The sequence below is a fragment of the Quercus robur genome, chromosome 6, assembly GCF_932294415.1.
Source record: "Quercus robur chromosome 6, dhQueRobu3.1, whole genome shotgun sequence".
In the NCBI taxonomy this organism is placed as follows: domain Eukaryota; kingdom Viridiplantae; phylum Streptophyta; class Magnoliopsida; order Fagales; family Fagaceae; genus Quercus; species Quercus robur.
The window spans coordinates 16,037,747-16,053,703 of NC_065539.1; the positions used below are offsets into that span (position 1 = coordinate 16,037,747).

Here is a 15,957-nt window from a genome sequence, read left to right on the forward strand (position 1 = left end):
CATTGATAGTGGATTTTGGTTGGTGTTACCCGTAGACGTAGGCATAGAGTTAGGCAAATCACATAAATATTGTTGTCTCATGTTGATATTTTATTTTTCTTATTCGTGTGAATGCGCTATTGTTAACCACAATTCACAACAATTGATATTATAGGTTCTACTATTGCACAACACAAGGTTTGGTGGCAACAATTATAGTTGGTTACTATGTAGGGTGCTGATTTTTAATATAATAACAGGTAGAGCAAAACTTAAGTGCAGTACATTAGGTTTCCCAAATAAATTTTATGATTGTATTGAATTTAATTATTTTTGAAAAAGAAAATATTCTTTATATTTTATTGGTCAATACATCTATGTGTTTGAATTTAATTGAAAAACGGAATATACTCCACCTAAAGAAATATACTTAAGATTTCTCTTAATAAGTATCATGGAAAGTTGAGAAAAACAAATTTAACTTTGGTATAAGTGGGATGAGGTAATAAGTATTGTGGAAAGTTGAGAAAAACAAATTTGACTTTGGTAGAAGTGGGATGAGGGGACTACAAGTTTCAAGCTCAAAGAACTGTAACACCTCGTAAGCTAAAATAAATTTAAGAAAAAACTAAAGAATGCCCTAAAAATATTAATTTAGAAAATATTTTTAAAACTTTTTTATAAGAAAAGAAAAAAAAAAACTGATTTTTTAACATATTTTTATATTTTTCATGAAAGCGATATTAAAAGTTTTATCTAAAATAAAACTTTTTAATCACTTAACCATAATTCTAAATTACCGATTAAATTACCATGTTAAATTACCGATTGTCTAAAAATTTTACGCTATTAAAAAATGGTAAGTTTAATCACTTAACCATAATTCTATCCGTCTGAATCAACTCGTACTTTACAAGCTTTGGATTGCTATTACGAACATGGCTCCCACTGGTTTTTGTTATTGTTATTTTTTAATTTTGAGTATTTGGAAAGGTCATAAATTTCGAACCCGGCAAATGATGTGCACAATTTCTACGCTACCCTTCTTTTTTCCTCCCTGATAAGCTATATAAGAATTACAATTTTTATTAAGGAACGAGGGTTTATATAATTTAATAAACAGAAATATGCAAATAGAGAAAGAAAGAGTAAAAAAGTCTACTAATTGCGAAGATTACGAATCTCTTGTGGGACAAGGGTTGTCTCCACTCTCCAACCCTACCTATAATTTCACTTAATAAAAATCTCACGTTGACACGTTGAGCTTCATATAGCTGTATTAATCATCAACAGTGACCTCTTCCCAATGTCCACATGCTTAAATGGCCGTTTGCATCGATCACACCCAATTAGCTTACTATATATATAAAATATACGACACCCATATTATAAAATACTGCCCTTTCATTGTTGCGTGAAGCTGTCATAAAAAGAAGGAAAATCTCTAAATTTGATTGAGTAAAACTAAGAACAAACAGTAGGAAGACATGGATTAATTGACAATATCCAACAAAAACAACGATTATTACTCATCGAGTCATTGAAGCAAAGACAGAGGAATTCATTTTTGTACTAAACAAAGGACAACATCATAGTATTTGAAGGTCATTTTGAAAAAAACTAACGCCAATCTCTATGAAAGAAAGTGCCTATCTACCTATCTGTCTCTCAATATAATAACAAAGATCCTTTTACAAAGGGAAGGAGGGAAGAAAGAGGTCATGTTTGAAAAGTCAAAACCTCTCAAAAACCCTTCCAAGAAGTTGCGAGTTTCATTTACAACACGTGGGTAATTGAACGTGGTCCAAGGGTCAACCACGAAAAAAGGAACAAGGAAAATGTGAAACTCGCAACAAAAATTATTCTGAGAGATTGACAGGCCTTCGTTTCTCTGAAATGGTGCTAGAAAAACACTGTAAATAAAAAAGACAAGTCTAAAAGTGGAGCTTATTCATAGTCATCCCACGCTTCTGATGTGAAAAAAAAAAAGAAGAAGAAGAGAAATTAAGAAACATAGACAATCCTTCAAGTTTTGTGATTTGCTAGCTATGTCAAATGAGTTTCAGCAATGCCTGTCGTAGGTTTCTCGCAAGATCTGTCACTGTCATGCAGAAATCAATGTCCATCTGCAAGAAATAATTGACAAGTTTTTGTGATGAGTCTAAATTCAAAAAATAAAGATGAGTATAATATTTAGTGCTGTGATGTGACACAATCTTGTCAAACAACTTATTTCATAATTTGTTAAAATGTTAAAATTATGAGTGATACAATATCAAAGTATTGATGGGGAAATGATGAGTAAAGATGGGGAAATGATATTTTTCATGAACTTGACTCACAAATTATCAAAGTATTAATTTTTTCCCTGATAATCAACGAGGTTATAATACTAGTGCAATACAATTTTCACTAGATCGCACCACTAATATTACTTTTGAAAATTTTTGTATGATTAGGCTCATTGAATAAAGATTGCTTAACAACCCCCTCCCTCTCCTAAAAGAAGAATAACTGTAGTATCAGTCCTGTTGAGAGAAATTATATGGAGATGTAACATAAGCTAACCAAACACACATTATAATTAAGAAGCATCAAAGTGTCATTGAATATGTCGTATAGAAATATGAAGGACTTCAAAGAAGGATAGACTGGATAGTGAAATTACCTGAGCAACAACAGTTATATCAAGTGTCGAATTTCCAAATGGCAAGACACTGCTATTTAAGATAGCTAGATCAAGTTTCTCTATTTCGCTTAGTATTTTTGCTGCATAGCCTTTGCGGTTCTCACAATGGATTCTAATAAGTACATCCTTCTCCAAAACTCTAGCTTCAATATGGGGGAGCTGTTCATTGGATTCGCTATCCGAGTTATCCTCAGATGAAGATGTGTCATCAGCGGCTGAGAGTCGAGTCTTCTTCACAAAAACCACTGATTCCATCGTTTTCTTTGCAGCCTGCTCTTCTAGTGTCTGTACACGTTCTTGAAGCTGTTTCAAGTACTTAATAGCGTCTCCCAGGACAGAAGCCTTATCCATCTGCATACAAATATTAGGGTGTTACACAAAGATATGCTGATTAATAAATCTTGATTGTACTATTTCTAACTATAAATCTTTTTCTTTTTTTTTTTAGTAAAATGTGAGGTGGCTACACGAAATTATAGTGTATAGTATATACTAAGGAAAATAAACTAGGTTCCATTATCTGCATGTAGGAAATCTTTTTAAGTGTCTATCTTCATACCATAGCCTAGTGATATTTGCCCACTTATTTAGCAAAATATTTGAAGTTTGATCAACCATGCATATATATAGGTGTGGGATTTCTTGGGTTAGTGCTTCTTCTATCGCTTGTTAACGGAAAACAGAAGGGTAGCCCCTCGATCTCCACACTCAATGGATCATGTTTTACCAATTCACAAGAAGTAATGCTAAGGATTCAAATCCAACAAAGGTTCAATTAATTAATGTACTAATATTTATAAAAAGATATAGTTTTTGATAACTTTTATGTTAAATGTGTTATAAAATGTTAAAAGTTAGTTTATTTTTATAAAAAAAAAAAAATTAAAAGCTAGATTATTTGTAAAAAAATCAAAAATAAAAAGTTAAAAGCAACAAAACTTTTTCCAGAAAATCTCAAACGCACACAGTATACTGTCATATTCTGTTTTTGTTTGTACTAATTCGGACTTTACATTGTTAGGGCAACATTGATAGAAATTGAAAGCAATTGATTAAGCAGCATAACCGTTTAGATCTCATCTAACTAAGAAGCAACAATAACTGATCTTTTTGAAAGATAAATCATGCGTAATATTTAAATAAAATTAGACCCTTTCAAGAACTTGTGAGAGAGATTAACAAAATAGTACCTTCTTTAGGCCAGGAACAACTGCAGAAAGTGCTATAAACCGCTGGCTGAGCTTTTCTCGGCGCTTTCTCTCCGCTATTACATGATCTTGTGCATGTAAAGGAGTTCTAGGCATTGTAGCTACCTTCTTGGGGACCTGTCCATGTTTTGATGAACAATTTTGCATCCCAAAGGAACTCTCAGAAATCATAGCTGGGAAATTCGTATTTCTATCAGAAGCCGCCTCGCTCTTTGGTTTCATGGTGCAGTCTAGACCATAAAATTGCTGTGAAATGGCTGGGGGTGAGTTTGAGTTCTCGAATGAAATCAAATGTGAGGAAGATGAAGAAGCAGCCTTTGAAGGAATATGGTCAGTGGCGCAAGAATTCCAGCTGTTTGTCTTGAGCTGTTTTGCCGGTCTCCCAAGGTCAGTCTGAGGATTTTCTATGACTGAAGCATGAAAGTTGTATGCGCTTTTGGGATTGAGATCTGGGTTGGATGGGTAGCTCTCACCAGAAAAAGAATGAAAATCAAGATCATCAAGTGAGTATCCGAAAGAGTTGATCTCGTATTGATGGATAAAGGCAGGATCTTCCATTTCCTGAAAAAAGAAAAAGAAAAATATAAGTATTACCAAGAGAAGTGTGAAGATTTATCCATGCACAGAAATGAAAGAAAAAAGACAAGAACAATTGGTATAAGTTGCATAAGAATATTACCAGTTCAGATATCCATTTGGCAGATGAGCTTTCCATAAAATTAAGCACCCTTTTTGTTTCCTTAAAGATGAAATCTAGGACCCTGGGAAAGTTGAAAAAGGCACCGAAATCTTAGATTTTGAGCCACCAAGGTAGTAACTATAGCAGATTTTAAGATATATTTGATAATAGAAAATGATTCCAAGTAGTATATTTGCTTTTTATTAAAGAAATCAAAAATTACACAGTAAATGAAAGATTAATTAATTAAGTACAAATCACTTTGTGTACCAAAGTTCGGAGGTAAGGATAGGGAAAATAGGAACTAAGATTAAAGAGGAAGAAAAAACCCAAGACCCTAAAGCAAAAAACTCAAGAATTTGCATAAAATTCCTTAGTTTCAGAAATTATAGTCCAAAAAAAGTATAACATCCACCAAAACCCTAAGAACAATTTTCATATTTCAAGGCCAAAAGTAGCATTGGTAATTGAACAATGATGGTGATAAAAGCTGAAAAATAAGACCTTGAGCTATAGGTTATACAAGATATTTGGTTCTTCTAACGTTTTCAAGAATTTTTGTTTTAGAAAAAGAGAGAGAGAGAAAGAAAATAGCACCTCCAAGAGAACTGGAAACCAGTGTGTAAGAGTTGAAACTTGAAAGCTTAGCTTACCTTCAAAGTTCAAAGAAGACTGGAGCTAGCTTTTCTTTTTTCTGATTCGACAAAGCGTATAATTTTGTGTCTTTATAAGTGTACCGTACGCGCTTGATAATTGATATAATTTAACTCGTATTCGCCCATGTGAAAATATATGTTGTGTTCTATTTCACCACTGTTCATATGATGGCTCTCACTCACAAAAAGCCAAGAGGGAAGAAAGAAAAATGCTTTCTCTGTCTCTCAGCTATTGGTCAAATTCTGACTCCTCTGCATTTTTGGTCACTATAATATTCCCATGTCAACTTTTTCCTTATAGACTTTCTCTATTAATTGTTCAACGTTCACCAGCTTTGGTTTTGGCCCCATTTAAGTGAAACTTCTTTTATTCTCTATTTTTTTGAGACACCCATTAGTACTGGAAGTGTGAAACTTCAACTTGATTAGGATCATTTTAATTAGGCTATTTTGTTTATATTAAAAAAAAATACACGAATGTGGGGCTGACACGGACAAAACAGAGCCATGAATCCATGATATTGGGGATGGCAGTGGGCGGTGTTGGGTGGATTATATCATAACTTCTTTCCATATCTGCGAAAATCACAAAAACAAAATTGCCAATTTTTTTAAGTTGATGCTTGGTCCAGTAGGACCGGTGTCTGTACTGGCTGCACGGAAAGCAACACTTGGCATGAGACATTCATTGCAGAAGATACCTATTTCGTTGTTGCTAGTTGCTAGAGCTACACTCCATGTGTTACATAAGTTTTAACAAAAATTGTACAAGGTTCAAAGCTTTCATATCATGTTCAATACAATTATAGTCAAAATTTAATCTAAAATAACAAACTGAAATTCACATACATTTAAAAAGGACTTAATATTTGCTTCTCTATTCTATTTAATTTTTTTTTTTTTTTCCTATTCCCCCCTTCCCACCAAACCGGATTAGTATCATACCAAATCCCCCAAAACTTGATGCCACACCATCCCAATCCAATTGTCCACATTTTTCCATTGTGGCCACCACATGATGATCCCACGGCTGAGATGTAATCCCCTCTTCCCTCTTCGTTAACAAAGATGGCACTGCAACGTTTCTTGCCGTTGAACAAATCGAACTTGGATTTGGAGCTTGAATATTCCACTCTGCTCCATGGCCACCTCACATCATGACCCATATTGAAGATTGAATCTAGCAATTGGGCCATTTCCAGTAGCTCCAATGTGATAGCATTACTCAACTTCAAGCTCAGGGGCAAAGTCAAAACGTAGAGTTAGGAGGGCGGTTTTACTGCTGGTTGTGTGTAATGACTTCGGCTTTTGACTCTGTTGCTTAGCTGCTAGTTGTTTAAAGGAGTAGATTGTTTGTTTTTGGTAAAATTGGTTGACTAGGCTTAATTTTGTTTAGTTTTACTATTGATAATTTTGTTGTTGGACTAATTTTTTTGGGCTTGTATATTTTGTTTTAGATTTGGTCTTTAAAATGAGGAAAATGCCAGATTTACAAATTTGTTTACAAATTATTGATGTGATGAGTTATTGGTAAGTAAAAAATAATGTAAGTGGTACCCCCAAGTCAAACCATGGCTCCATCCATGTTCGATCTCCTCCTTCCTTTCTATGGTGTGAAAGAGACAGTCATAGAGCAATTAGTTGAGAGAGAGAATGAGAGAATAATTTTTTTGAATCAATGAACAATGTCTTAATATGACATTATTCATTGTTACATTTTAGGAATAAAGTATTGAGCCTAAATGCCTAATGCATTGATGTTTTGGGTGAGTTTAGTTATATTTTGTTTTTAAAACCGAGCTTAGTTATATTTTTTACTAAATTCTATTTTAGCAACATTGATGAGAATGCTATCAAGTGATAATTGGATTATTTTTCACCTAGTAACAAAGGTGGTCTTATATGTAAGTGATGTAATCTAATCACAAATTGATAAATGTGCAAGTTGTGGCAAAGTATATGTATGGCACCTAACATCCAAGTCCATTTGGGCCTTGGGCCATGGATTAATAATATGGGCCGAGGGTCCAACCTCCGTACTGCTAAGGATCCCGCCCCAAGCCCACAATAACTACGAGTCTAAGCTGGGTGTTGTTCGAATACTTGAAAAGCGGACTGCGGGTGCCCCGCTCACATACTACTCAGAAAATCATCCCCGGACGATATACACATGCTCGGTCATATCGCCATTTGAGTGCTTGGCAGAACCCTAGGAAACTCCGCTGCCGAACACACTTGCTGCGATGGGAACCATTTCCAAAGCCACTCATACCTAAACATCCACTTAAATTTATTAACATTGGACCTTTCTTTGCACTAGCTAAAAAGATAATGATGATCCCCCCATTATCAATGGGCTATAAATAGGAGAAACTAATGAATGAGAAGGGGATGCAATTTTGTGAGGAGAAAAAAGAGAGAAAGAGAGGGTTCGAGAGGAAGAAAACGTAGAAAAAGAGAGAAAAGTGATCTCATTGAGTCTCTAAACCTAGAACAACCCAAAGTAGGATACCCAGACCCACCATACAAATAAGTTGTGAGCCCAAGTAACGGTTTGGCCCAGCAAACCCGTCTTTGGTGCGCACAATTGGCGCCCACCGTGGGGCTTTCCTACGATGTTGTGGTTCTAGAGGGACTCGAGCTCGGGAAAAATGTCTAAAAGGCATTCGGGGGGTCACGCGGAAAGTGGATCCGTAGGGTCTTCTCGGGGGTCTAGCTAGCGAGAGCACAGACAGAAGGAACGAGAAGATAGGGAGCATGACCAACGAGAAGAAATGTCCAGCACGAGAGAAGGATCGTACCAAACCCAACGAACAGTCTCTAGTGCTACGGGATGTAGGTAGAGGGAGGAACGAGATGAAGAGCTTGAACGGCTGCGCAGACTAGTCAGGGGTTTGGAGCTGGAGGTAAGTGGTAGGCGTCGGAGAAGAGACAGAGATGACTAACAACGGGAGGTCGACATCGGGGGAAATAGATATGGGGAGGGATCTAATCAGTCCGGATCTCGGGTACGGCGAAGTCGTTCACATTCCCGAGAATCCCATCAGTACTGAGACCGTTCACATTCGCGGGGATCTCGATGATATAGGAACCGGTCTCTCTCCCGAGAGTCGAGGCAATGCCGAGACTGCTCACGTTCTAGGGAAAATCAAATTAGGAACTCAGTCTCCTCGGAGGAAAGGCGGCCTTGAAATGCTGCCATGGATGCTATAAGTCGTGCTTTACGAAAAGCAGCTCGGTCCCTATTTTCGGACGAAATCGAGCTGGCCGAAATGCCAAACAGGTTTACCCGCCCACCGTTCAATTGCTACGACGAGAAAACTGATCCAGTAGAGCACGTCAATCATTATATTCAGATGATGTCTTTGCATACTCATAACGATGCGCTGATGTGCAAGGTATTTCCTTCGAGTCTGGGAACAACTGCTTTGAGGTGGTTTAACGGGTTACGAAAAGGATCCATACGTAGTTTTTCTGAGCTAATTCAGGAGTTCGGCGTTCGGTTTGTGACCTACAGCCGAATACCTCAGCCGGTAGATGCACTTCTGTCAATGAAAATGAGGGCGGGAGAGACCCTCCGTAGTTACACCAGTCAGTATTAGGAGCCATACAATGAGATAGGTGGGGATAACGAAAGAGTCGCAGCAAGAACTTTTAGGATGAGGTTGCCCGAGGATTCCGGGTTACGAGAGTTGTTGACCAAGAAGCCTCCTGAAGGCATGCGACAGCTTATGAGATGCATTGAGGAATATAAACGATTAGAGGATGACCAGCTGCAGAGCAAAGGTAAAGCACTAATGATGAATTGTCCCTAGCAAACTGGTTTTCCATTCAGATCTCGGGGGGGGGGGGGGGTCTGACGATTCAAGAGCCGACCGCACAGATGGGAGAAGTGAATGTGACGTTTAAGGAACCAGTACACAAGATTCTTGACCGGATCAAACATGAGCTGTATTTTCGGTGGTCGAACAAGATGGGAGGGGACCCATCCAGGAGGAATCAGAATCTGTACTGCACTTATCACCGGGACAAAGGTCACACTACCGAACAGTGCCGGGTGTTGAAGGATCACCTTGGGTAATTAGTTAAGGTCGGGCATTTAAAGGATTTCGTGCTGGACTAGGGCGACAGAATCACAAGGGAAGATACTCTGCAAAGGGGAAACCTTCTCCCACCCCCTGTAGGGGTGATTTAAGTTATCCATATTGCCTCGGAAAACCAGTTGAGGCGGTAAAGTAAGAGGTAGAGAAGTTGAAGGAGGTCGGAGCAATAAAGGAGACCATTTTCCTGGAGTGGCTAGCAAACACCGTGGTCGTCAAGAAGAAGAACGACAAATGGAGGGTCTGTGTGGATTTCACGGACTTAAACCGAGCATGCCTAAAGGACCCGTTTCCCATGCCAAAAATTGATCAATTGGTGGACGCCACTTACGGGCACCCAAGGATGAGTTTCCTGGATGCCTTTCAAGGATACCATCAGATTGCCCTGGCCGCCGAAGACCAGGAGAAAACAGCATTTATATCCCCCGACGCTAATTATCATTACACTGTGATGCCCTTTGGGCTAAAGAATGCCGGGGCGACATACCAGCGAATGATGACGAGAATGTTTCGGGATAAAATTGGGCATTCGGTTGAAGTATATATTGACGACATGGTGGTGAAGAGCAAGAAAGAGGCACGACATGTAAAGGATCTTCAGGGTGTGTTTGAGGTATTGCGGAAATATAGATTGCGCCTTAACGTGGAAAAATGTACCTTTGGAGTAGGAGCTGGCAAATTTTTGGGGTACTTGATCACCAGCTGTGGGATAGAGGTTAATCCCGACCAGATAGAGGCCGTGAAGTGTCTCAGGTCGCCGAGTAATCTGAAAGACGTACAGGTGTTGACTGGGATGTTGGCCACTCTTAATCGGTTCAACTCAAAATTCTCAGATCGCTACCGTCTATTTTATCAACTTTTAAAGAAGTGGAAGGGATTTCAGTGGGATGATGAATGTGAAAAGGCTTTCCAAGATTTCAAGGAATACTTAACGCAGGCGCCGATGTTGACTACACCAGAGCCTGGAGAGGAGCTGTTTATGTACCTCTTGGTATCCGACCATGTTGTAAGTGTCGCGCTTTTAAGAGATCGGGGAGTACAATAACCCGTGTATTATATTAGCAAGACCCTAGTCAACGCAGAGACCAGATATTTGCCTTTAGAGAAATTGGTGTTGGCCCTAGTACATGCCACCAGGAAGTTGCCTCAGTATTTTCAGGCTTATATCGTGTATGTGTTGACCGAATACCCCTTACAGTCATTATTGAAAAGATCTGATTTCATGAGGCGAATAGCTAAGTAGGGGACACGGCTCGGGGCATTCGACGTAAGGTATAAGTCGAGAAGTTCAGTAAAAAGGCAGGTATTAGCTGATTTTGTGGCGGAATTCTCTCCTAAAGGGGAAATGGTCTGTCAGTTGGAACATTGCCCATGGAAGGTGTATGTGGACGGTGCTTCCAGCGCCAAAGGGGCCGGAGTCGGGATCGTCATAATTACCCCGAAGGGTATTCTCTTGGAGCATTCGTTTAGATTGGGGTTTAACGCCTCCAACAACGAGGCAGAGTATAAAGCTTTACTTGCTGGATTGAGGGCAGTCTCAAGGTTAGAAGCCCGGGATGTGGAAATTTATTTGGATTCACGACTCGTAGTCAACCAGGTGCAGGGGAGTTTTGAGGCTCGAGATCCTCGGATGAAAGCGTACTTAGAATTGGTAAAGCAGACCATAAGTAACTTTTGTACGGTGAAGGTGATCCAAGTGGCCTAAGCACTGAACAGACATGCCGACTCCCTCGCCACACTGGCATCGTCAATTGCCGAGGAAATTCCCCGACTAATCAGAGTGGAACTTGTCCTCAAGCCTAGCATTAAGGTGGCGGGAGATGAGGGGGCTGCAAAGGTCGAAGTCACAACAGTCACAACACTTGGACCGAGCTGGATGAATCCCATCATTGACTTCTTAGCCGACGACCGAATCCCGGACGATGAGAAGGAAGCCAACAAGATCCGCAGGGTAGCCGCCCGGTATTGGTTGTCCAAAGACCGGAAGCTCTATCGCAGGTCATTTGGGGGACCGTATCTTTTGTGCTTACACCCAGAGAAAGTAGGCCAACTCTTGGCCGAGCTGCATGAAGGGGTATGCGGTAGTCATGTAGGAGGATGATCATTGGCGCACCGAACAATGACTCAGGGATTCTGGTGGCCCTAAATGCAGAAGGATGCCGCAGAATACATTCGAAAGTGTGAGCAATGTCAGAAGCATACCCCTCTGATTCACCAGCCTGCCGGCCATTTGAACCCGATTAGTAGTCCTTGGCCCTTCGCATAATGGGGACTGGATATACTCGGACCATTTCCCCGAGCAACGGGAAATCGAAGATTCGTTTTGGTAGCCGTGGATTACCTCACCAAATGGGCGGAGGCGGAGGCTCTGGCTAATATCCGGGACGTAGATGTGAAGAAATTCGTATGGAAGAATATAATCACTTGGTTTGGGGTTCCGGACTCCCTTATATTAGATAATGGACTGCAGTTCGACAGCCAAGCTTTCCGCGAATTTTGCAGCAAACTCGATATCAGGAACATATATTCCTCTCCAGCATATCCCCAAGGTAATGGCCAGGCTGAGGCCGTGAATAAGGTAATCGTGAATGGCTTGAAAAGAAGACTGAAAGGTGCAAAGGGTAACTAGGCCGAGGAACTACCCAATGTTTTGTGGGCATACTGGACAACTCCTCGGAGGTCTACGGGGGAGACCCCATTCTCTCTCACGAACGAGGCGAAGGCCGTGATACCAGCCGAGGTTAATTTGTGTAACGCGTGAGTTTCAGAATTCAACACGTCCCAGAATGACGGTCATCTGATGGAGCGTCTCGATTTACTTGAAGAATACCGGGACATAGCGACTATACGACTAGCTGAGTATCAGCAAAAGCTTGCACGGCGTTATAACCAAGATGTAAGGGTGAGGGAAATCAATGCCGGAGACCTAGTACTGAGGAAAGCAGTAGAAAGCATGCGAGATACAAACACCGGGAAGCTAGCCCAAACTTGGGAAGGACCATACAGAATTACAGTCATTGCAGGTGTAGGAGCGTATTATCTGGAAGAAATGAACGAGATACCGTTGCCCCGACCTTGGAATGCTTATAATTTTAAGAAGTTTTATTAATGACCGTCCATGCACAAAAAAATGTACTTTGTACTAACTAATATGATAACGATGTAACTAGTTCGTGTAGGCCTAACCAATTCTATTTTTTTTAGTACGTCTGGTTGATAAACACGGAGGAAGCTGAAGAGATTCAAGCAGTTAGTAAATTTTTAAGGACAGAAGCCTGCTTCTCGGTTTGATCCCTATCACCGAGCAGGTGGAAACCTTATTCAAAAATTTCTTAGGACAGAAGCCTACTTCTCGGTTCGATCCTTATCACCGAGCAGGTGGAAACCTTATTCAAAAATTTCTAAGGACAGAAGCCTGCTTCTTGGTTCGATCCCTATCACTGAGCAGGTGGGAATCTTATTCAAAACATTCAAAGGACAGAAGCCTGCTTCTCAGTTTGATCCCTATCACCGAGCAGGTGGGAACCTTATTCAAAATGTTTTAAGGACAGAAGCCTGCTTCTCGGTTCGATCCCTATCACCGAGCAGGTGGAAACCTCATTCAAAAATTTCTAAGAACAGAAGCCTGCTTCTCGGTTCGATCCCTATCACCGAGCAGGTGGAAACCTTATTCAAAAATTTCTAAAAACAGAAGTCTGCTTCTCAATTCGATCCCTATCACTGAGCAGGTGGAAACCTTATTCAAAAATTTCTAAAGACAGAAGCCTGCTTCTCAGTTCGATCCCTATCACCAAGCAAGTGAGAACCTTATTCAAAACGTTCTAAGGACAAAAGTATTACAAAAGAAAATATTATATTCCAGGGCGGAAACATACCCTGTTTATTAGTGAAACATGCATGCACGGAAACTTTGAAGTATTTACAAAGAGGTTAAAATATAGATGCATAGTCATAAAAACGATTAAGGTAACTGGTCGGCAAATAAACCTTAGTCAAAATCAAGCATGAAAAATCAATTACTTCATCACCAAAACCCGGTGACATTAAGTTTAAACCCAGAAATTAAGTAATTGTTTGTTGAAGGCCATTTGTGGAAGCCCAGGCAGACAGAAAGAAAGCCCAATAATGAAGGCAACAAAGAATTGACAAAATAGATAGTAAAAACCCATTAGGCCCAAGCGGTAGGAGTAATGGATCACAGGCCTAATGAATAAACAAATGGGTCTTAAAGAGGCAAGCGGGCTCAAAGAAGCCAGGAAAGAAAGAAATAGCATCCCATGGGTAGTGTATGAGGTAGAAAAGCGAGAAAGGGCCACCGCAGGCCCAAGGCAATGCAAACTAAGAGAGTAAGGCGTTTATAGCAGGCCCATGAACCCCAAGGATAAGAATAAGATTATTAGGCCGGGGAAGCCTAATGAAGTTAGTAAAAAGCCCATGGGAGTGTGGAATTAGCAAACGGGTCGAGAAAGCCCAAAGAAAGCAATCGGGCCGTGGATGCCCAAAAGAAAGCTCAAAGGGACATAGGAGCCCATAAGTAAAAGCAAAACAGTGCCCATGACAAGCCACTGAGAAAAGGAATAAACGGCTGGCCCAAAAGAGGTCCAGCAGGATTAAGTTATTACGGCAGGAGTAACAGTCCAACGTTGCAGGAAATAAAGAAAATCAAGAGTGGACCAAAGAAATGTAAGGCCCATCATCATACAAAACCCAGCTCCTGAATGGAGTGGGAAACCAAAGAAAAGCCCACATGAAAGGTCAGAAAACATAGACGGAGAGTCTCCAGATCACGGCAAACGCATGAGCAGCAGGCAGACTCTTGGACATATCTGAAAAGGAAGCATGCGCAAGGTCCAGGCACCACCAGCCTGTACCCATCCAATATAGGACGTGGTGGGGCCATAGGCCAGAGGTAAGAGATAAAAGGGGTATGGTTTGGTGGTGGGGAGAGGGGAAAAGATCTATTTTGCGGCTCCTGCCCAAGCCCTTTTGGAAGGTACGTCTTGCTGGGATGATAAACCACCCAAAAGAGGCAAGTTTGAGGGGGAACCGTTAGGTGCATGCCTTGAGGGAAAGAGAGAGAAGTATTTATACCGTGGCAGGAAAGAAGTGCTACGGTATACTGAGGAACGAAACAAACCTGCCTCTGTCTGGCAAGAGTGAATGTCGCACAGACTTGGTGGTCGGCAAGTACGCCCAGACCAGACAAAGGCGGTTAAGGGGCAAAATGGTAAAACATTGGTCACGGCAGGCACTATAAAAGGGCCCTTGCCGTGCCCTGAAAAAAGGACTGAAAAACAAAGCATTCTGGGAGTAAAAGGAAAAACAGAGTAAAAAGAAAAGAAAAAAAGATAAGAAAGAAAACAGAGAAAAAAAGAGAGAAAATTAAGGAAAAAATGAGAGGTAATACAGTGGGCATGCACCAGTAGATCGGTTTCCCTCTTGCCCCCTTCAAATCCTGCTCTCTTCCAAAACGTAACAAGGACCTCTTTTGGGCAATAACCATTCAGGTCCGACTCCCTCAAAGCCATTAATCCCCATGACAGGATCTTTTTTCTGGGAGATTATTTACATTGAGAAGAGGCGTTCTCCCCTCTTTGGCTTTGCTTCGGCAGACTAAACTTAAAACTTGATTTATGCCCATTTGATTAGTTCGTATTATTTTATTTCTCCTTTACTTTCTCTGTGAATGACATCATCATGACTGTAATCGTGCTTTATAAGTAGGGATTACATAGCCATTTATTTAAATAGTCAAAATACTTTGTTTTGGTTATTATTATTATATCTGCCTGCCGTAACTCGTCTGAAACAGTTCTGCTTGCCGTAAGCTTACTCTTGGTAGACAAGGCATAAGTTTGTGCACAAACCGGCCCAAATTGAGTTACAATTAGACCGGCCCCAACTCCCTTACTTAGAAACATTCGGGCCCATTACCGTAGGAGGCAGCCCAGCCCAACACACAATACACAAAAAAGACCCCTACACTGTTTAGTAAAGAAACCAGAAATTAACTGTTTAGTCACCACAGCCCGACGACATGGGCAAACCAACTCAAAATAAAAGTTACTAAATAGAAGCAAATAAAAGATAAAGTAAAACAGGTTCAGCAATTAGGAAGTAAGATCCACAGGCTGCGTCTCAGAGGCCATCTCGGTAGAATGGTGCTTAGATACAGAGGGTTGGAGATGAACATTTTCACCAGAAGGGCCGTCAGTAGGGGGGTTGCTGGTGGCTTCTGTCCCGATTATTTCCACATAAGCGTCAATCTGCCCCACCAGCTCCCTCAAACTATCCGTCTCCTCCTCATCATTTGGTCCTGCAAGGTTCTGTGCGTCTGGGGTAGGGTCTGGAAAGGGGATCCGACCAGGGTCCCTAAGAAGGGAGTCCTCGGGCACCTCTAAGGCCTGTAAGGTAGCTATCCATCCCTCCTGAAAAGACAACTGTAGATCTTGCATTACTACCGGCTCCACGCCCTTCTCTTCATCGGTAAAACCCTTATCATACCACTTACTCTCACAAGCTTCCAGGGCCGCCCGTAAATCAGCAATTTCTTCGGACAAGGTAGCATTTAAACTCGCTGCTTTGGCCAGCTTCACTTCTGTTTCATTTTGCTACGTCACCAGCTCCACCGACCTTTTTCTCAGCC

General features: G+C 40.7%; 1 protein-coding gene across 2 annotated transcripts; it reads right to left on the reverse strand.

Moving 5' to 3' along the window:
* Window positions 1-1,480: 1,480 nt before the first annotated feature.
* On the reverse strand, window positions 1,481-5,311 carry LOC126732983 (transcription factor bHLH18-like). Of its 2 annotated transcripts, none has more exons than XM_050436081.1 (5): window positions 5,209-5,311; window positions 4,556-4,637; window positions 3,859-4,437; window positions 2,648-3,019; window positions 1,481-2,105 (listed from the first exon to the last, which is right to left on the reverse strand). In XM_050436081.1, the coding sequence occupies exons 2-5, from the start codon at window positions 4,589-4,591 to the stop codon at window positions 2,031-2,033; spliced, it is 1,062 nt and encodes a 353-aa protein (XP_050292038.1). In that variant the 5' UTR covers window positions 4,592-4,637; window positions 5,209-5,311; the 3' UTR covers window positions 1,481-2,030. The 2 variants fall into 2 exon arrangements, with proteins under 2 accessions (XP_050292038.1, XP_050292037.1); XM_050436080.1 differs by having other exon boundaries at window positions 5,153-5,243.
* Window positions 5,312-15,957: the final 10,646 nt, after the last annotated feature.